General features: G+C 38.4%; 1 protein-coding gene across 3 annotated transcripts; it reads right to left on the bottom strand.

The window, feature by feature from the left end:
* Window positions 1–3,188: 3,188 nt before the first annotated feature.
* Window positions 3,189–19,241, bottom strand: KRT222 (keratin 222). 3 transcript variants are annotated; one of them, XM_040245418.1, is made up of 7 exons: window positions 19,148–19,241; window positions 18,887–18,997; window positions 9,473–9,601; window positions 8,575–8,795; window positions 6,051–6,127; window positions 5,579–5,714; window positions 3,189–5,160 (listed from the first exon to the last, which is right to left on the bottom strand). In XM_040245418.1, exons 3-7 carry the CDS (start codon window positions 9,575–9,577, stop codon window positions 4,932–4,934), a joined length of 768 nt encoding a protein of 255 aa, XP_040101352.1. In that variant the 5' UTR covers window positions 9,578–9,601; window positions 18,887–18,997; window positions 19,148–19,241; the 3' UTR covers window positions 3,189–4,931. The 3 variants fall into 3 exon arrangements, with proteins under 3 accessions (XP_040101352.1, XP_040101351.1, XP_040101350.1); XM_040245417.1 differs by lacking the exons at window positions 18,887–18,997; window positions 19,148–19,241 and adding an exon at window positions 12,529–12,799; XM_040245416.1 differs by lacking the exons at window positions 18,887–18,997; window positions 19,148–19,241 and adding an exon at window positions 12,611–12,793.
* Window positions 19,242–20,861: the final 1,620 nt, after the last annotated feature.

The following is a 20,861-nucleotide window of genomic DNA, read 5'->3' as shown; positions in this document are numbered from 1 at the left end:
CCTCACGCGCCCCTCCTCCCCTCGAATTTCTTCTTCTGAACGCCCAAGAGTCTTTGATAACTATTATGGCCTTTACCTAATACATTGTATCAGATTGTGTTTGTTATTCTCAGTACTCTATGAGAGCCTTGAAAGCAAAAGTTCAGCCGTCAGCATTGGTCATCTTCCTACAGCCAGTGCCCAGTAAGGCCTTGAACCATTGTAAGAAGCTCAGTAAATGTATATTGAGGCAGGCTACGGTCTAGTCCAGGACTGTTTTCACTAAATCATGACCACGTTGATGTACTAGATAGCAGCCTCTCCGTGGATATATAAACACTTGACCGACGTGTGCCACTGCAGAGGGGGAGGGGTCTGAAATCACTTGAGAATGGTGTTGACATTTAGAATGATTGGATTCTTCAGCTACCATCCTGGGTGTGCCCGCAGGGACTAGGGCATCTCCAGAAGTACGCAAAGCCAGGGACAAGTGACCCTCTGTCCAGTGCTTCCACCTCCAATATTTTCATGTTCATGATTACAGATTAGTGAAACTAAAGAGCGTATTAAAGGGAAAAGAGGTCATCAAAGGATAATGGGCAGCCTGAGTGGGGCTTGAGATAATGTACCTGAAATTGCTTTTTTTAAAATATAAAAGCATCAGATATATGGATTAATGTAAGATACACGAAGGCTTCAGCAGGGAATCCCAGTACCTTCTTCCACTGGCTTTTATGGTGGAGGATTGGGCAGGCGCCATGCTGGGGCAGGTGCTTGGTTATGTCATCTCTAGGCAGTCTTCTGCAGAAAAAGTTCTGGGTGTTAGCAACAAAGCATACTGTAGTGGGAAAGGGAGGACTCAAAAATAGGAGGAAAGGAAAGGAGTGGTGACATTGATACACTGTCTCATTTCCTGATCTTTGCTCAAATGTCACCTTCTCAGTACCTTTTTCCTGATCTATATAAAACTGTAACTCATTCCCCAACCTCCTAGTCATGTTTTTTTTCTATATTATATATTACCACCTAACATACTCTGTTTGTTATATTTTTATGTTGTTATCTTTTTCTTCCCATCAAGAATGAAAGCTCCGTGGGCTGGGGCATTCAACATCTGTCAATATCTGTGGAGTGAAAAAATGATCAGCTATCTCATTTTCTTCCCTTTAGTTCTTTCTCTGCTCTGAAGATTTGAAAAATTAAGAAAGGAAGAATATAGGCAAAATATAATAGAGGAAGTCCTAGAGATTAAGACTGAAGAGTGAAATATCCAACAGGATGGACTCTGCTTACTCTGAGTTGATGTTGATTTTTTCCCCAAGCAGACATTAGGACATATGATCTTGCATGGGCAGGGATATTTATGGGGCCTGCAGGACAGGTTATTTTGAATGGTGATTATTCCTGGAAGATGTGGGATGAACAGTTAATATGCCTGTTCATACTACATGTAAAGATATTGGGAACCCTCACAGGCACCGAATGGTAAACCCCAGAGATAGGACCAAGCAGTTTAGTTTTCTTTCTGGCAGCAAGATCCAGGAACTTTACCTGTGTTGCTCTTTGACACTAATACTTCCTTGAGGTTCTTCTTCCTCCCCAAATTAATAAGTGATTAAGCTGGGATTGAAGTCTCTTTGATTTCTTTCCCTCCTGCTGTGGGAAGATGCTGGGAAGGACAAAACAGGGGTAAAACAAGACCATGACTGGGAAGGAAGAAAGAGGAGAACATGAGGAGAATAAGGAAACACTCATAGTCCTTGGACACCTACTAGTCTGTGAATTGGCTCCAGGAGGTTTATTGCTTTATAACCTTTTAAGATTGTACACAATTTTCAGGTGCTTTCTCCCAACCCTCTTCCAGATAGAGGTTTTGACCTTTAACAGATTTTCAAAGAGGTTTGTGACTCAAAAGGTTTTGAATCCAACACTGAGCCATGCAGTTTGTCTAGAGTTTGTTCTAATGAAGCATTTTTAAATGTATTCCCCGCTCCCCACCACTTAAAGTAGGGAAAGGAAGGACAGAACTCTGTCTGAACCACTTATAAAAGTCTGGCTAATAAAAACAAAAGTGTGGCTATAAGAAACATGGTGAAATAAGCTAGTTTTCTCAGGCCTTTCTGTGAAAGCAGAAGTTATGGCTGTTCAGTTGCTATTACTAGAAGTCATTGTGAAATACTGAAGTCCAGTAGATTTCCAGGTCTGAGTGATTCACCATGTTGTGTAGACTTTGACACAGTGTGGTTTGCTTTTACAGTCTTCTGCCTTACCTTCAAAATATCTGGGGATTTGGGACATGCACATGAATTCTTCTCTCCCAGTAATTGTTTTCATCCATATATTCTTGTATATTTGAGTAGTGCTTTGCCACGTATTTTCACATGTGTATTATTTCAAACAGCTCTGTGAAGTAGGCAGGGCAGGAATGATGATCAAGTGCCACCTTTCTCTTCATTTTCAGATGTGAAAACGGAGACCTAGAGAACTTAGGTGACTCCTTCCTGGTTGCATGGGTCATGAGTGGTTGCATGGTTGCAGGGCTGGGATTTTGCAGTTGTTGGTAACTGAACTTATTATTTACTTTTCCCCCCCCAAACTTTAAACTTTTGATTTTTTATTGGGTTGTAGCCAATTAACAATGTTGTGCTAGTTTCAGGTGAACAGTGAAGGGACTCGTAGTATTTACTTTTGTATTTTGTTATGGAAGCGTGCATTTGAACCATTTCAGAGAGACTGAAGAATGTTAATTTCTATTCATCCATCAAATGAGGATGATACTGTTCATCCTGTAGGATTGCTGTGAGGATTAGAGATTGAGTTTGAGGATGCTGATTATAGGACCAGGAGCAGAGTGAGCCCTCTGCAAATTGTGGCTGCTGTTATTATACTTTTTCCAGGACTATGAGATTATTTTTATTTTTTAATTAGAATATATCATATATTAGCATATACCATTCTTAATTTTTCTGTTGTTAAATAAAAGTATAATAATTGTGCTTTTATGCACCTTGGTTGTAGTTTTCTCCATTCTGCAATGAAGCTAACAATATTGGGATAATTCTGCTCAATACAATGTATCAAACTCAAATACAATACAGGTTTGCAAGTTCATGTTTCAGTTGTTTTTTTTTTATTGTAGTGGTATCATTTACTTTGGTAAACTCATATCCCAATTTAAAATGCAAATACTGAAGCAAATAAAGCTGTTATAAATTCAGGTACTGTATTTTAAAATGTATATGTTATACATACAAGAGCTGCATAGTGGAATTACTATCACGAGCAGTTACATTCATGATGCTGGGTACTGTTTTTAACACTGTGTATAGATGACACTAGATATATTCCTTTATTTATGATACTGTTGCTTAGTACAGTAACTTTTAGTACAATAGCTTATATGATTGCATTTCCAAAGCTTTAATAAAGTTAGTAGCATTTAACTAATATTGAATGAAAACACTTTGATATACAGGATGTATTTTAGGTCAGATGCTTATGCAAAAAGAAGCACTTCACATGCTGTTGTGTCGTTGACAAAACAAAATCATCCCTTTCACTAAATAGAATAAGCCAGGCTAAAATAAATCCGAACTAACCAAAAGAACATTTAAATGTTATTCCCTGTATTATGTTAAAGATTATTTAACATAATTTTCTTCTGGTTAAAATTACTTTCTTTTTTTTTTTTTTCAGTTGAAAGAAGAGAGAGAGAGAGAGTTCCAAAGGCTGTATTAATATGCTAACAGCTGTAGCCCTTTAGGTGATACTTTAGCTGGGAAAAAAAGTATGGAGAGTTGTACTCAATGTTTTTTCTGCTTAGAAAAAAATTGATAGCCTATAAATTTCTAATGTTTTAAAACAAGTATTTATTATTTAAGGTCTTTAAATATACCTGTGTTAAACAAATTAGGCTGTTTAAAAAACTTTGCAACAATACTTCACTTATTCACAAATATATTTTCTTTCCATATTTATTAGGGTTTGAACAACTTACAAACATAAATCCTGCAAATACTCTTTGCTTAGATAACAATACTGTTATCTTAATTCACATGAATGTTTGCAAGAAATATTTATAATACTTTATATAGTATCTTTATCTAATGCTCACATCAGAGACTCAAATTAAAATCATATTTAATTTATACAGATGGAAAAGTTGGAATGATGAGAGGTTGGATCCTGTTCCAGTAATTGTAGTAACTGGATTTCCTCTTTTGCTTGTGCAGCTGGCCCTCTGATTTTTGTGTGGGAGGATACAACCTTTACAGTTCTTCGAGTAAATTTACTCTTCAGGAAATCAGATAATGATGACAGAAAACTTTCAGATGAAGATTAATTTAATCATCAGATGCTCCTGGGGGTGTCTTCTATTGTTTGCTCAAAACATCTGGTAGAAAATAACTCTTATTTTCTACCTGCACAAATTATTATCTCGAAAGGAAAGAATTCAGTTAAGTGATTCCTCTTTAAAGGTTTGTTTATAATTGCTTTCTTTTTTAAGTAGAAAAATCCATTTAGATGTAATCAGTGATGGAATAATGATGATTCAATGTGTTTCTTGATATAATACAATCATATTTAAACAGACCCTTACCTTTTCTTTAGAATATTCAGCCATTGAGTGAAAATTTGAAGACTTAACTAAACCATTTTAATGCTTACAATTTCTGACAAAAATTTAAGGGAAAAAGAAGACTATTTGGATAATAAATAAAATAGAACCTGTACTTAATTTCTGATTTTAAGCTCCCTTTGTCCAAAAAAAAAATACGCCTACAATTATATTTAGAGACATTTTGTCCCTCCCTCTTTTTATTTTTCTGATGAGTCATACATTGGTCATAACATATATACTTAATAACTTACATTTTGGAACAGAAGGTGGCCAGCAGGCCTACCCTGGTCCATCCTAATGTCATTTTCATAAGTCAAATACTGTCTTTGGATTAATTAGTTGTTGATGGACGTTTGATAGAGGGGATACTGCATGATCTTCTCATGATAAGCCTGACTTCTATATCTGGTAGATTATCCTGCTTAGTCTGTGAACACCCTTCATCAGTGGCTGCTAAATGAAGATCAAATCGAAGAGAAACTGATTTTTTCCTTAATCGAGGGTTATCTTTAAAGAAGGAACCTTCCCATTCTTTAATAACTTCATCCACTTTCTCTGTCCTGAAATGATAAAATAAATCTTCCTATATGAAGAAGTACAGCTATAGTAAAAAACATGTAATATGTATTGTATATGAAAAATAAATCAAGAAATGTATATAACTTATATTAAATTTTAAATTACAATTTATAATTTATATTGTGACAGTTAAATGTGTATTCTTTAAAAATCATATGAATAAAATTTCTAAGGGGTTCTATGGAATTTTCATGTCTTGGCTATATTTTTTGGAAAAATGATGAATTAAGGGTTGAGTACTTCATCTGAGTTTTTATATATTTATTCATGTCTGATTAAAAATCACAATATGTAAAATTATGTTTAGACACATTCAAAGATTACTGAGATTACTCAATTGAAGTTAACTTTTTTTGCATGTGTTCATTATTATTTCTAAGTCAACATTATTTTACTTACTGAATAGTGCCACGAGCTTCAGTGCTTTCCTTCACAATATTTCCATTTAATATTGCCTGTTTGGTCACTGTTTCCACTTTTTCATCCTCATACTTTTGTGGGACTTTTGTTGAAAAAGATATTTCATTTATAATGGCTGTGAAATATTATTTATGAAATATTAAATACAACATTCACAGTACTATTCACAGTACTATTATATACTAAGTACTAGTCACAGTCAATGTGTATGTCAAACTTTATTCAAATATTGCTGTTTTTGCCACTTTAGAATATTTATTTATAATAAATTCTTATTAAATATAATATATTATAAAATATAATACAATTTTATATTATTTTAAATAATGATATAATATATTATATATAAAATTACATATATTAATAATAAATAATAATAAAATATAATGAATAAAGTGAAGTGCCTATAAATGGCACTTCACTTTTCAGGTTAGTTAAATCACAAACTCACCTGAAGGTAAAACAAAACCGACTCTACTTGTGGTAGGTTTTTGTTCTTTTTTCCCACCTTGGATACTACCATAATATCTGCAATTGGAAACAAAATTATAGAAACAACATTGTATTAGCATGTAATTGACACAAATGCTCTCCAATAAGAGAATGGGTAAATTGTAGCTTAGTTGGTAAAGAATCTGCCTGCAATGCAGGAGACCTGGGTTTGATCCTGGGTTGGGAAAATCCCCTGTAGAAGGAAATGGCAACCCACTCCAGTATTCTTGCCTGGAGAATCGCATGGACAGAGGAGCCTGCCAGGCTACAGTCCATGGGGTCACAAGAATCGGATAGGACTTAGTGACTAAACCATCACCAATACAAAGGAAGTACTATCTAACAGTGAAAATAAGTGAACTAAAGATATACTTTATCTGTAGGGAACAATCTCCCAAGTATAACATTGAGTGGGGAGAAGAAAGATTGTAGCTAGCTAATTGTACAAAGATTAAAATATATGCAAAACAATTCCCCATTTTGCTTAGGGATATAAATATAATGAAACTTATAAGCATCAGACCTGGGAGCCAGGTTAGACTGATGGAGGGGGATAAGATGGGTGGGGGTGTGTTTTAGGTGCTGGGGTGGGGATTAGGGGGACTTCAGTAACATTATAAATGTTTCACTTCTTAAACATAGGAGTTCATTATATTTTTCTTGATAACTTTTGTAACTTTATCTTAAATAAATTTAAGTGAATGTTGCTCAGTCATGTCTGACTCTGTAACCCCATGGACTATAGCTTGCCAGGCTCATATGTCCATGGAATTCTCCAGGCCAAAATACTGGAGAGGGTAGCTGTTCCTTTCTTCAGGGGATCTTCCCAACCCAGGGATCGAACCACGTCTCCCACATTGCAGGCGGATTCTTTACCATCTGAGCCACCAGGGAAGCCCAAATACCTGTGTATCTTAAATATAGGATAATAAAACTTTAAAAATTGTGTTAAAGGAATGTTAAAGACCACTTTATCAACATCTTGAATGATTAGGCATTAAACCACATCTACAACCATTTTATTTCATAATAAATGAATTATATGTATACAGCTATATAATTTATTTACATAGCACTGTTTTAAGCACTTTACAAACATTAATTCATTTAATCCTCAGCAATTCTGAGGTAAGCATTTTATAGATGAGAAACTGAGACAAAGAGAGATTCAATAATTTGCCCAGCATCACTTAACTACTAAATGGTATTTTTAATTCAATTTGTGTTTTTCAAAGATTTGGTAAATGTTAAAACTTATTATAGATGATAGTAGTTTCACCAGTTTTATAGAGGACTCAGAATTCTGACAGAGAAGGCAATGGCACCCCACCCCAATACTCTTGCCTGGAAAATCCCATGGACGAAGGAGCCTGGTGGGCTGCAGTCCATGGGGTTGCTAAGAGTCGACTGAGCGACTTTACTTTCACTTTTCACTTTCATGCATTGGAGAAGGAAATGGCAACCCACTCCAGTGTTCTTGCCTGGAGAATCCCAGGGACGGGGGAGCTTGGTGGGCTGTCATCTATGGAGTCGCACAGAGTCGGACACGACTGAAGCAACTTAGCAGCAGCAGCAGCAGAATTCTGAAGCAAGCACAAATAAAGCTTTATTTTTCTGGGAATATTGAAAATTCTAGGTTGTGCTGTGCTCCAAGTCATATGACCTTACAAGAGATTGCAGATTATGAAACTGTGAATTATTAAGAATCCCTCTTTTGATGCCTTTTATTGTCAGAGTATCTGGAAGTCTTTCAAACCATGTACGTAGAACAACATTGCTTTCCATGGTTGTAATATAATAGTAGTAACAACAGTATTACTAATAGTATTATTATTATTTTGGAGTTTGATGTGTGCCTGGAGTGGGCCCTTATGGGAGGGGGAAAAGCAGAAATGTGTGAATTTTTCAAACTTTCTTCGTGGGTGGTCTATTGGAGGCACTAATTCTATAAGGGGTGAATGGCAGGGAAAGTGAGAATGTTAAGGAAGGTCTTCTTTGTAGTGATGGAGGATCATTTCCATTTTGTTCCAGGCTTGCTTGTACTCTTTCTTGTAGCTCAAGTCCCTGACTTTGGCTCGTCTATTCATAATTTGGTGTGTGCTTAGTCGCTCAGCCATTGACTCTTTGCGACCCCACAGATTATAACTTGCCAGGCTCCTCTGTCCATGGGATTTTTCAGACAAGAATTTTAGAGTGAGTTGCCATTTTCCTCTCCAGGGGATCTTTCTACCCTAGGGATCAAACCCATGCCTCCTGCATTGCAGAATGATTCTTTCACTGGCTGAGCCATCAAGAAAGTCCCTGATAATTTGAGGGGGCTGGAACTAGTTCTCCCACTTATTTTTTTGCAGTGCCTATTTTGTGGTAGGAACTCAGTGATCATGCCTTGGTAATGATAGGTTTTTAGATTTAATTTTTCCGACTACATCAGTGACCTAAGTGGCTCTGTATTTCTGGTCATTCACTATATGGAAATTAGGTACCTGATTTCTTCCTTTTCTAGGAGGCGGCGATATGTTGCGATTTCCTGTTCCAGCCTCATCTTGGTGTTGAGGAGCATTTCATGCTCTTGAAGCTGCCTTTCAATGCCGCGCCTTACTTCCTGTAGCTCTTTTTCTAGTCCTTCAATCACTGCCTCTAGGTCTTGCAGCTGCATCTGGTAATGTTGCTCACTGGCATGTAGGGAGTTTTCAAGACCCCTTTCCTGTTTTATACAGATCTTCATCAGTGAATCAAGGAAACAAACTGCGTCTCTGAAATCTGATTTGCAATGTCTTCATTCAGTTGAGTTCTTTCTTTAAAAGGTTGCAATAATTGTATAGCACTTATGCAAGAAGTATTTCCTTACAGTTTTAGCTATGGCCCAACTTTTAAAAAGTTGTATTTTCTATCTACAGCTGGAGAGTTTTCTGTTTCCAAGGAAACCTGTGATCATTTTTATGCCCTCCCCCAGCCACCAGGGAAGCCCCTACAGAATATTGAATATTAAAGCCAGAGCAGACTCCTTATAAAAGGCATTTTTGGAAAGTGTTTAATATTTTTCTATTAGAAGTCTTTATAGCATGGACAAAAGAATCCTCCACTGTTAGGACTTTGGATAATGACAAAAGCTCTTTTCGCCCATTCTAACATTTAGAGACCCTCAGGGTTCTGGAGTAAGGATTATTTCATTATTGTAAGTGTGAACTAAACCTTCAGTGAACTGATGATCGACATTGCCATGATGGAGGCAGGGCGCTAGTTGAATTAGGTCAAATGGATAGAATTCAGTGCCCTGATTTTTAGTTTTTCACTGTCCAGTAATGGATATTACTCCTTCCCTCTCCTAATCAGATAACATCTAGGGACTCAACGGGCCAAGCGCCTTGAGGTCATTCTCACCACAGCATGGAGAGATTCAATTTCCACTTGCAGGTGGTGCCACTGGCGTCGGGCTTCCTTGAGTTCTGCTTGAGCTGCCTTTAAAGCCTCTTCATCTTTGTCCATTTTTTTGCTTAGATCTTCTTCCAACTAGAAGAAAGCCAACAACAATAATAGCAACAACAACAAAAAGGGCACTTTTGAAAATGAGACCTTTAAAGGCAGTTGTAGACAAACAGTATAGGAATCAAATCTTTTTTCTTTAAATTACAGATGTATGTTCTGGTTGGTGCTCAGTCCCTAATTAAACACATGAGTGAGTTAACTGCACTCTTAGCCTTGGTTTTCTCAGATGTAAAACAAACCTCGAAAGTCCTTTCCTACCATGACAGTCTATGAAATGCAGAAAAATACATTTTAATGAGAAGTGAGTTTGCAAGGCCTAAGTTTGAGACCTCTGATTCTTAACTTTCCATTATTTATGGCATCATTAAAGAAGAAAGACAGAAAATTAGCTACTACTTCCCCGTTCCCCCACTTTTTTCTTATAAGCTGCTTTATGAATCGATTATTTCTGGGACTGGATATATGAACAGGAAGTAAATACTACTAGAAAATATATTATGAATAATTTGTAGAGTTATGTTATCATAGGCATTAGAGATTCTAAAATAGACTTCTATATTAAAAGAACCCACTGTTGATTCACCTTTTGCAAAATGATCTTTTTAGAAGGCATGCTAACTTTGGCTATCTAGGGTGGTAGCAAGATGACTTCTTTAAAAACTGCTCTCTAAATGTTCTCATATTAAATAATGAGTGAATTAGCTTATATTCAACTTTAAGTGTTCTTATGCTGATGCCGGGATTGAATGAAAGTATCTTTGGACAGAATTCTCAACATTTGGCCCGAGGAACTGTAGGAGCAGTGTGGCAAAAATTAGAACCTTTTAATGTTCATATAAAAGTACATTTTAAAACACACAAAAATTAATTTGGTGGTACAATAGATTTTTTTTTAAGGAAATATTGGATTAAATGAAAGTCAGTAAAGTATAGTTCAAGGAATTAGATGACAAAATTCATTTGCTGTGTCACTTATTCTTAGTGTTAGGTTGGCAAAACAAAGCAGCAACACGTATTAGAGAAACCGCAAAAGAGGAGGACAAGAATCTCAGAAACGGAAGAGCATAAGAATTCTGGTATCTACTGGATTTTGAGTGGGGAGCTGGCAGCTAGGCTTGTGTGGTAGCTAGATTCCAAAGATGGCTCACAGTGAATCACACCTCCCCAAATTCATGTCCTTGTTTGGTCCTGTTCCACACTGAATCTGGGATGACTTGTGTCTTGCCTTAATCAGCAGAATATAGAAGATGTGCCAGTTGTAGGCCTTAGGAAGCCCTGACAACTTCCACTTCTGTGCTTTCGGGGGCCCTGGTTATACACTGGGAGCCTCAATGCATAAGAGGTCCAGATACCCTGTTGAAGAGATTGTGTAGAGGCCAGATGGAGAGAAACAGGCCCAGCTGTCTCAGCTGAGCCAGCATTCCAGAAATGTCCTGCCAAGGTGCCAGACGCAGGAGTAAGCCACGTTGGCTGTCCCAACCTAGTTGTGCCCCAAGATGCCTGTGGTCCCAGCCAATGTCATGCGTGGTGGAAAAATCACCCCTGCTGAACCCAGTTAACCCATAGCAGTATGAAAGACAATACAATTGTCTTTTTAATTCATCAAGTTCTAGAGTGTTGTGTTATATAGCTGTAAATAACTAAAATAGCTTACATTTGTTTTGTAATAATTAAGTAATCATGCTTTCTCAAATTTATTCTAGTTGATTTTCTGAATTCTTTGGGAAAAGAAGAAGTCCCCTAAAGTAGTTTTATGTTAAAAGGAAACAAAACTTACTGTAGTCTTGCTTTTTCACTTTAGTCTTTCAGCATTGTGACTTGTAAACTAACTAACTTGTATTTCTATTTTTGCACAATAAAATGTTTATTTGGTTTATAATTTTCAGAAATTGTCATCTATTAATTGTTTTCTTCTCTTTGTAAAAGGTGAGTGAATTCTTGCAACACTTCAAATATCTCAGTGAATTTGCTTCATTTGAGATGCTGATCATTCTTTATGAAGACTGAAAATGTTACCTAGAGATTAAATTTATGATATTACTAAAAATGAATTACTAATGTGATAACATCCTATGATTTCCCAGCAATATTTTTTTCCCTTTTGGTGATGTTCTTAAGTAAACTCTTTGCTGTGTTTGGGTGCTTGGAATAGAACGTGAACTCAGATATGATAGGTAAACTAAAAAAAAAATAAACTCTAAATTTCTGAAGCTTTGTTTCTAAAATAGATGTTTTTCCATTTGTTTAGATATGAGACCTTAATTAATTGCTAAGGGTGATTGTCATTTTAAAGTGTCTATGAAATGAGGATTTAGCCCTTATTTAATTTGGCTCTTTTTCTAAACAATACTTAAATATTACATGCTTAGTATTAGAGATAAACATTTCTCACCTTTTAGTACCAAAGCAAAAAAATCTATAGTCAAAGTGAAAAGTCCTTATTGATTTGGAGAATTTTGATTGTCCCAATTTATATCATTGTTTCTGAATACCATGTTCACATACTCACATGACTTCTGTTTGTAACAGTCTGGTATAAAATCAAACTCATGAAAAAATGATAGAAACCTTTTAGAAATATTTTACTTAGTTTTATCTTGCAAAGTGTGCAAGATAATAAATTCACTATAAAGCTTGTCATTTTAAAGGTGTTATTTAAATTATTTCTATAAGTAAATCCGTGATATCTTCCAAGGGTATCTGAAATGCTTCCTTCCTATAAGATGTCTAAAAGAGATTACTGTGCATCATTTTATTGTATACTGATCCGATGTTTTGTTAATGACAATAACCTCATGATTTATATAAAAATCAAATGCATCAATCAATATTCATTTAATGGTCATTTAACAGTAATAAACACAGCCTTTCCCCCTATAGTCCCTGTCACATTGCAGTAAAACCTAAATTCCTTCCCCAGTATATGCTGCATTGAAAAGGAAATACTGTACCTCAGAGAGGCCGGGACAGGAATTGGATAGACATGGATTGTCTCCTTATCCTGGAAGATGCCTGTCTGTATGAAATCATTACCTGGATCCTTGTTGAGAGCACGGTCTCTATCTGATTTCTGGTGAGGAGCTTTTCATAGTTTGCCCTGATCTCATTGAGTAGCTGGGACAGCTCCATTCTTTTCCCATCCTCCACCTTGGCTAACAGAACCTTATCGATAGGATGAGTCTCTGCGGCAGAACCTGCTCTGTCTGCATCGCGAGCAGAGAGAGCGCCACGGAGTCTTAAAGATACAGAGCTCCCTTTTTTTCAGAAGCCATGGAAACCCCTGGGTTTCTCATCAATTATGCAAATATTTGGTAAAACCTTTTCTCCTATTGTTGATCTGGTAGAAGTCTCAGTCTCTCCATAAAGGAACCAAAAAAGGAAGACAGTCTCAGTATTCCTGGATTGGGTCTCTGTAAAACCGAGCACATTTGGCAGAGGGAAGTTAATTTAGCTTGTGGAAAGAAAATGGGGCATAACATAAAGAAAATTGTGTTTTGTTTTCCGAAAATATTACATGGAAATAAACCTGGGCTTAAAACATGGTGCCTAAGCTTTTCTTTTATGACTTTCCTCACCATTTGGATTATTTAAACAGAAATGCTATGGGAGGGCATTAGAACATGTTGTAAACCTTGAATATTCTGACAGTTACTGGAAAAAGTGACCATTATATTCAGCTGACAGCTGTCATAAGCTGCAAGATTGACTGATTGTATTTCTCTTAAATACATACTGCTTGACTTGTGGTGGGCGGCTGGCCTGATGGCAGAGTTTGATATATTGAGGTGAATTCCTGAAGGCATATTACAGATGAAGCTATGGCTGGAGATAAGTGCTAATAGAGGATGAGAACTGACAGTTAACACTTCCAACGTTTCAGCAAGGTTGAAGAAATACAACAAGACAGCCCCTGTGCTGGGTATATTCACTGAGATAAGATGTGTTGTCGGGTTACTCTTTCATGAGTAAACACAGAGTTGATGACAACTCCTGCGTACTCATATAACATTTGTGCAGCTCTTCTAACTTTATAAAGTACTTTACCTCTGTCGTTCTATTTAATTGTCACAATCCCTGTCATTTTGTAAACTGTAAAGATGATAAGTCTGTGCAGGAGGGATTATGGTGTCTTTCCCAAGGTCGTATGGTGATTGGTGATGTAATAGCATCCTTGGGACTGGGCTTTGATCCCTTGGCTATATTCCAAATACTATCTAGTCTGCCTCCGTGTAATGTTTCTCCCCACCTAAATTCCTTGTCTAGCCTGAAAAGCTGGCTGCTGGATATGACTGAAATATTTTAAAGGCTAGATCTATCACTGTTATTTGTAGAGTGGCTTGGCTGAAATTGTATCTGGAGTGTAGTTCAGGAAATAATCAATCTTTGGCTCTGGTGCTCACAGGGCCTTTGAATGTACATTATGCTCTTTTAATTTCTGAATTAACTCACCGCTGGCTAGTCCAGTCTGTGCCGGGCATTCTCACAGTCCCCTCCAAACAAAGCTGGGCACCCAGAACTCCTGCTGAGAGGTGAGGTTCCAGGTCATTCCTCTGCTCTGTTTAATTTGGCCCTTGCCTCCTCCACCCTCCCCATTGGTCACAGTGGATTGGTCTAGGGGTGGACACTTCACCCAAGGAGCGTCAATCTTTAGGTCAGAGACCTGTGAGGCAGCCTGACCAAAAGCTCTGACTAAAGAACATCGCTTATGATTATTTAGGCCAAACTGATTCTCTTTTTTGGGTAATTGCAACTGAGCAATGGGAAGAGAAACAGGCATTGATAGTGCAAGGAGAATCAGGAAAGAATTAAACTCTTATTACTTTATGTAGTTCTTGCTAACCTTCGCCTAAAATACAGAGAGCTGAACTAGATTCCAGGCCTGGCAATCTGCATCTGAAACAAACCTCTCAGGTATTTCTACATTATAGCAGTGCTTTGCAATAAAGAAACAGAATGTGGGCCACGAATTTAAAGCGCATATGTAATTTAATACTTTCTAGTCATCATATCAAAAGATAGAAACAAGTGAAATGAATTTTCAAATATTTTATTTAACCTTAAATATCTAAGATGCATCATGTAGTTGTTATTGTTCAGTTGCCAAGTCATGCCCGACTCTTTGCAACCCCATGGACTGTAGCATGCCAGGCTTCCCTGTCCCTCACCATCTCCCAGAGTTTGCCCAAGTTCATGCCCATTTAACTGGTGATGTCATGCAGCCATCTCATCCTCGGTCACCCTCTTCTCACTCTGCCTTCAATTTTTGCCCGCATCAGGGTCTTTTCCAATGAGTTGGCTCTTTGTGTCAGTTGCCCAAAGTGCTGGAGCTTCTGTTTCAGCATCAGCCCTTCCAGTGAATATTCAGGATTGATTTCCTTTAGGATTGACTGCTTTTATCTCCTTGCTGTCCAAGGGGTGCTCAAGAGTCTCCTCCACCACCACAGTTTGAAAGCATCAATTCTTTGGCACTCTGCCTTCTCATCAGGAAAGCTATGACAAACCCAGACAGTGTGTTAAAAAGCAAAGACATCACTTTGCCAACAAAGGTCTGTATAGTCAAGGCTATGGTCTTTCCAGTAGTCATGTATGGATGTGAGAGCTGGACCATATACCATATAATAAACAAAAAGTATTAATGAGATAGTTTACATTCTTTATTTGTAATACTGTCTTTGAAATCTAATGCATATTTTTATGCTCATTTCAATTTGGGCAAGCTACTCTTAAAGTGCTTAGAACCCGCATGGCTAGTAGCTACTGTGTTAAACACTGCAGCTTTAATATTTGGGCCCTGCTGGCCACACAAATGGGAGTTCCATGTCTGAAACATTCCACATACATACTAGATTAAAAGAAATAGTGCCAGATTTTTTTTTTTTTAATGAGAGAGGAGATGTATTTAAAAGTATTCTATAAGCATGTGAATCATGAAGTTATTTAATTCAAGATCTCAAATGTCACTTTTCAAGGAAAATTTTGCTAATTTGTTGTTAAAAATACTGTCTTTTATTAGAGAAATTTTTAATAATAGCTCATTACATGGATAGCTCATTAAATAGCTCATTAAAGACTGTGGCATATATAAAATTGCAGGATCCATGTAATTCTCAATGCACTAGTTAGAGTTACATACTATTCTTTATGCTTTAGAAATCATAACAGAGTTCAAATAAGCAAGGACCTCCTTCCTTCTTATAGGGATCATCTTGAATCTACTCTAGTTATGAGAAAAAGAAATCATTTGGAAATGTTGTGTTTTGTTACTAGAGACAAAGTAATTATAACATAGCTCACAAGAACCAAAATGATGTGGTTGAGAACACCAGTTGTAGGGACATTCACGAGAGTGAGCCCCCAGCCCCTTCAGAATTAGAACTCAAGACTGAAGGTCATTCATTCATTCAGTTGGTTATTGGATGATTACTGTTTGCACAGAAGTGTGTTGGGTAAAGATAAAGTTCTAGAAGAGTTCTGAAGTGGAGAGGTGACCTTTTGGGCCATATTGTGGGGAGAAAAGGTGGAGAAGGAATTGTAGAGGAAAGAGAAAAAAAAAGAGGGGGGTTCAGGGTCAGATCATAGGAAAGAGAAGCTACAAAGCCTACACTTTATTTGGTCAGAAATGGAAAATCATTCCTGGTTTATGAAATGGGGAGTCACACGATCAGATTAATTGGGGAGGAGTGCAGAAGATTTCAGAGTAAGGACACCAGTTAGAGAACCAGTGTTCCTGAAGAAAGAAGTAAAGTTATTTTCAAAGTTCTGGCTGGACAGTCATAGGAAACTGGACATCAATAATGCTGTGGGCATAGAGGAGGGGGAGCATGCATGAAATCAGTGAGTTTTAGCAAGTGGCAATTGATTTTGAAGGGAAGAGGAGGAGAGGGCAAAGATGATACAGAGTTACACTCTCTGCAACTGGAACATGCGTGCTTCTGTCCCAGGTTTAGAGTGAATCCCTGGGACTGGCCACCAATTGAGGGTCCTTCGCTTTGAGCAGGAAAGGATTCAAGAGCGAGCCATAGTTAAGTTGAAAAACAAAGTGAAAATGTTAGATGCTCATTTGTGTCTGACTCTTTGCGATCCCATGGACTGTATGTAGCCTACCAGGCTTCTCTGTCCATGGAATTTTCCAGGCAAGAATACTGGAGTGGGTAGTCATTTCCTTTTTCAGGGGATCTTCCTGAGCCAGGAATTGAACCCAGGTCTCTCATGTTGAGGGCAGATTCTTTACTGTCTGAGCCACCAGGGAAGCTCACAAAGTAAGATGAAAGCAGGTTTATTTAGAGAGATACACATTCCATAGACAGAAAGCAGTCTGTGTGAGAAAGTGAGAGGAGCTCTGAAATGTGGGATGTCTAGTTTCTATGTGTGTGTGTGTGTGTGTTAGTGTGTGTGTTAGTTGCTCAGTCATGTCTGACTCTTTGTGACCCTCATGCAGGGTCAGGCTCTTCTATTTATGAGAATTTCCAGGCAAGAACTGGAGTGGGTTGCCATTTCCTTCTCCAGGGGATTTTCCCAACCCAGGGATAGAACCGGAATCTCCTGCAATGCAGGTGGATTCTTTACCATCTGAACCACCAGAGCTGAGTAATTTCATAGGCTAATGAGTGGGAGAATTATTCCAACTATTTTGGAGAAGCAGTGGAAATTTCTAGAAACTGAAGTCCAGTGAAGTGCAGAGCCAAGATCCAAAGCCAGGCAGTCTGACTCCAGAGTCTACCCTTTGGAACATAAGCTGGTAATGTCTTAGTAATCGATGTAAAACACTTGGCACATAAGGTGCATTCATGCTAAGTCATTTCAGTCGTGTCCCACTCTTTACGACCCCATGGACTATAGTTCACCATGGACTATAGTTCACCAGGCTTCTCTGTCCATGGGATTTTCCAGGCAAGAACACTGGAGTGGGTTGCCATGGCCTTCTCCCAACCCAGGAAATCTTCCCAACCCAGGGATCGAACCTGCATCTCTTATGTCTCCAGCACTGGCAGGCGGGTTCTTTACCACTAGTGCCACCAGGGAGAATATAGACCTCCTAGTTCTTCACCACCTCCTGGAGTTTGCTCAAACTCACGTCCATTGAGTCGGTGATGCCATCCAGCCATCTCATCTGTTGTCCCCCTCTTCTCCTTCTGCCTTCAATCTTTCCCAGCATCAAGGTCTTTTCCAATGAGTTGGCTCTTTGCATCAGGGGGCCAAAGTATCGGAACTTCAGGTTCAGTATAAGTCTTTCCAATGAATATTCAGGATTGATTTCCTTTAAGATTGACTGTGATTTCCTTGATGTCTAACATGCAGCAAAGTCTGAGAATCACTGTTACAAATGTTAGGCTTCCTTTCACTCTTTTCCTTCTATGCTTCACGCAGAGGAAATGGGTTTTTAGCACTCATGTCTGAAATAGGACTCCCAAAGTTAAACATTGGCAAGTCCCATTATTTGCTATAGTTGATATAAATCTGAGTCCATAGGCTAAGGTAGACAGGACGCATAAGTTACTATATTTTTCTATAACAAATTAGTCTTTACTTTGAGCTTTGATTCTGCACAAGATGTGTAATTAAATTTCATCATATGGACTTCCCACCTTTTTTCCACAAAATTTTGTGTCTAAGTTTTGGGGAACTTTGTAGTTGTGACTCTGGGGCCCCTGTACTATCTTTGATGTCGTCTAAGTCTGGGTTCCCTGAGTTAGTCTCTATCCTTCCTACTGGTTCCATTTGTGTTGTTGGGGGTTGGGGAAAAAATTAACACAAAATCTGTCAACCCAGAAATCCTCTCCACAAAGACAGTAGAGAAAGAAAACACGTTGCTTTATATTAGAATATGATGCACATCCCAGGAATCACTGAGTGCAAAGACAGGAGAAAATCTTCCCCTTCTAGAATCAAGCAGATACAACCTGTTACACCCCTGTTCTCAAGAGAAGCAGTAACTAGTCCTCCAGAAAGAGGACTTGACATCACCATTTGTCACACACAGTTCATCTCGTAACTTTACCTGGTAATTGGGGTCACCATCTGTGTTCGCTAATGGGCCTCACATAAAGGAAAACTACACTTCTTGTAACAGGAGGTAATTTTGGAGAGAGGCTCCTACTTTCCCATAGGAACTGGGAGACTGGTGTGCTATTTTCCTTGGATGTTTACATTTCAAATTCAAAGACATTCATAGGTTGCAAAGCTGGACAAAATCTTACTTAGCTTTAAAAAAGATTCGCTTACATTTCAAAGAAACAGAGAAAGAATTTACAATAACAAGGTTTCTAAAGTAAATGCTCTAAGAAAACGGAATGTGTGTGTGTGTCTTACCTTATTTCAACAGGGAAGATTAAGCCTCTTAGTTTGAATTTGTATTTATGCTTCTAGCCGCTTGCTTCCTGCTTGAGGCCTTGAGAACCATTCTGCTATATTAGTGTGCCGCTGGCATGGATATACCAGGTGGGTTGTTTGTAACTCCAGCTGCCAGATACCCCGTTCAATCATAACCTATTTGGCTGTTGTCCATTTCCTGGGGTCACAGTCCAAGAAGCAGGATGTAGTGCTCCTAAGCTATCAGGTCCCCAAGCTTACCTCCTGTTCTGCTGCTTTGCAGGGGCTCTGACTCAGCAGCAGGGTCTGGGGCTCCTCTCTTGGAGACCCACCACTACCCCTGTCTCTTCATTCCTCCTTTCTCCCCTTTTCCTTCAGTCCAAGGGAAGTTCTTCTATCCTAAGTTTCTGTTCCAGAATATAAGCCCAAGACCTGTCTGTCCTGTTCACAGCTCTTTCATCGCTTTCGAGCTTTGTGCCTGGCAGTGAGGAGACAATCAGTTCAGTTCAGTTCAGTCGCTCAGTCGTGTCTGACTCTTGGTGACCCCATGAATTGCAGCACGCCAGTCCTCCCTGTCCGTCACCAACTCCCGGAGTTCACTCAACTCATGTCCATTGAGTCGGCGATGCCATCCAGCCATCTCATCCTCTATTGTCCCCTTCTCCTCCTGCCCCCAAACCCTCCCAGCATCAGAGTCTTTTCCAATGAGTCAACTCTTCGCATGAGGTGGCCAAAGTACTGGAGTTTCAGCTTTAGTATCATTCCTTCCAAAGAACCCCCAGGACTGATCTCCTTTAGAATGGACTGGTTGGATCTCCTTGCAGTCCAAGGGACTCTCAAGAGTCTTCTCCAACACCACAGTTTAAAAGCATCAATTCTTTGGCGCTCAGCCTTCTTTACAGTCCAACTCTCACATCCATACATGACCACTGGAAAAACCATAGCTTTGACTAGACGGACCTTTGTTGGCAAAGTAATGTCTCTGCTTTTGAATATGCTATCTAGGCTGGTCATAACTTTCCTTCCAAGGAGTAAGTCTCTTTTAATTTCATGGCTGCAGTCACCATCTGCAGTGATTTTTGAGCCCAAAAAAATAAAGTCTGACACTGTTTCCACTGTTTCCCCACCTATTTGCAATGAAGTGGTGGGACCAGATGCCATGATCTTCGTTTTCTGAATGTTGAGCTTTAAGCCAACTTTTTCACTCTCCTCTTTCACTTGCATCAAGAGGCTTTTTAGTTCCTCTTCACTTTCTGCCATAAGGGTGGTGTCATCTGCATATGTGAGGTGATTGATATTTCTCCCAGCAATCTTGATTCCAGCTTGTGTTTTTTTCAGCCCAGCGTGTCTCATGATGCACTCTGCATATAATGCATATAAAATGAATGATGCTTCTTCTGTTGTTCGGACCCTGAATCCTCTTTATTCCAAGACCAAGGGTTTTGTGTTTTACTTCCCTGAGGCAATGAATAGAGTCACTTATTTGCTTGAAGGAGGTGGGAGTTGGGGGGTGATGAACTACCAGCGGACAGATACATAATTCAAAACCATTACATTCCCCACATTTTTAGTGTTTATGAATCAAAGCAAGTTAGGCACATATCCATCCTCCATCTTGATGGATTTTTACTGAGTGATATGTTGGGATTTTGGCCTGAACCTTTGAAGGAAACAGTGTCTCTTCCAACCTGCTTGTACTTAAGACTGGATTTTTGCTTTCAGGATGAAAAAAACATTGAAAGGAAAACAATAGGTTCATTTATTTTCAAGTAATGTACTTGGGTACATATGTATGTGCTTTTAATATAATGTACTTGAGCATCTGTTCAAGTGCCTAATTTTGTTGCATGTGTGGGTCCTGAATCTTAATCCACTTAGTATTTTGCCTGTCCTACATATAAAAGTTGTGATCAGGTTTTATCCTAAAAACTGTACTGTATAGCACAGGGAACTCTGCTTAATACACTTTGGTGAC

This window comes from Oryx dammah, unplaced genomic scaffold (genome assembly GCF_014754425.2).
Source record: "Oryx dammah isolate SB20612 unplaced genomic scaffold, SCBI_Odam_1.1 HiC_scaffold_8, whole genome shotgun sequence".
NCBI classification, from domain to species: Eukaryota; Metazoa; Chordata; class Mammalia; order Artiodactyla; family Bovidae; genus Oryx; species Oryx dammah.
Note: the sequence above shows the minus strand (reverse complement) of the source record. Positions and strands in the feature narration are given on the sequence as shown.

Excerpts from the sequence above, each read along its gene's own strand:
- KRT222 (XM_040245416.1), bottom strand. The coding sequence starts at position 12,706 with ATGGAGCTGTCCCAGCTACTCAATGAGATCAGGGCAAACTATGAAAAG. Across the intron at positions 9,602-12,610 it reads TGCTCTCAACAAGGATCCAG|TTGGAAGAAGATCTAAGCAA; the intron begins GTAATGATTTCA and ends GCTTTCTTCTAG. Across the intron at positions 5,715-6,050 it reads CGGTTTTGTTTTACCTTCAG|CCATTATAAATGAAATATCT; the intron begins GTGAGTTTGTGA and ends AATATTTCACAG.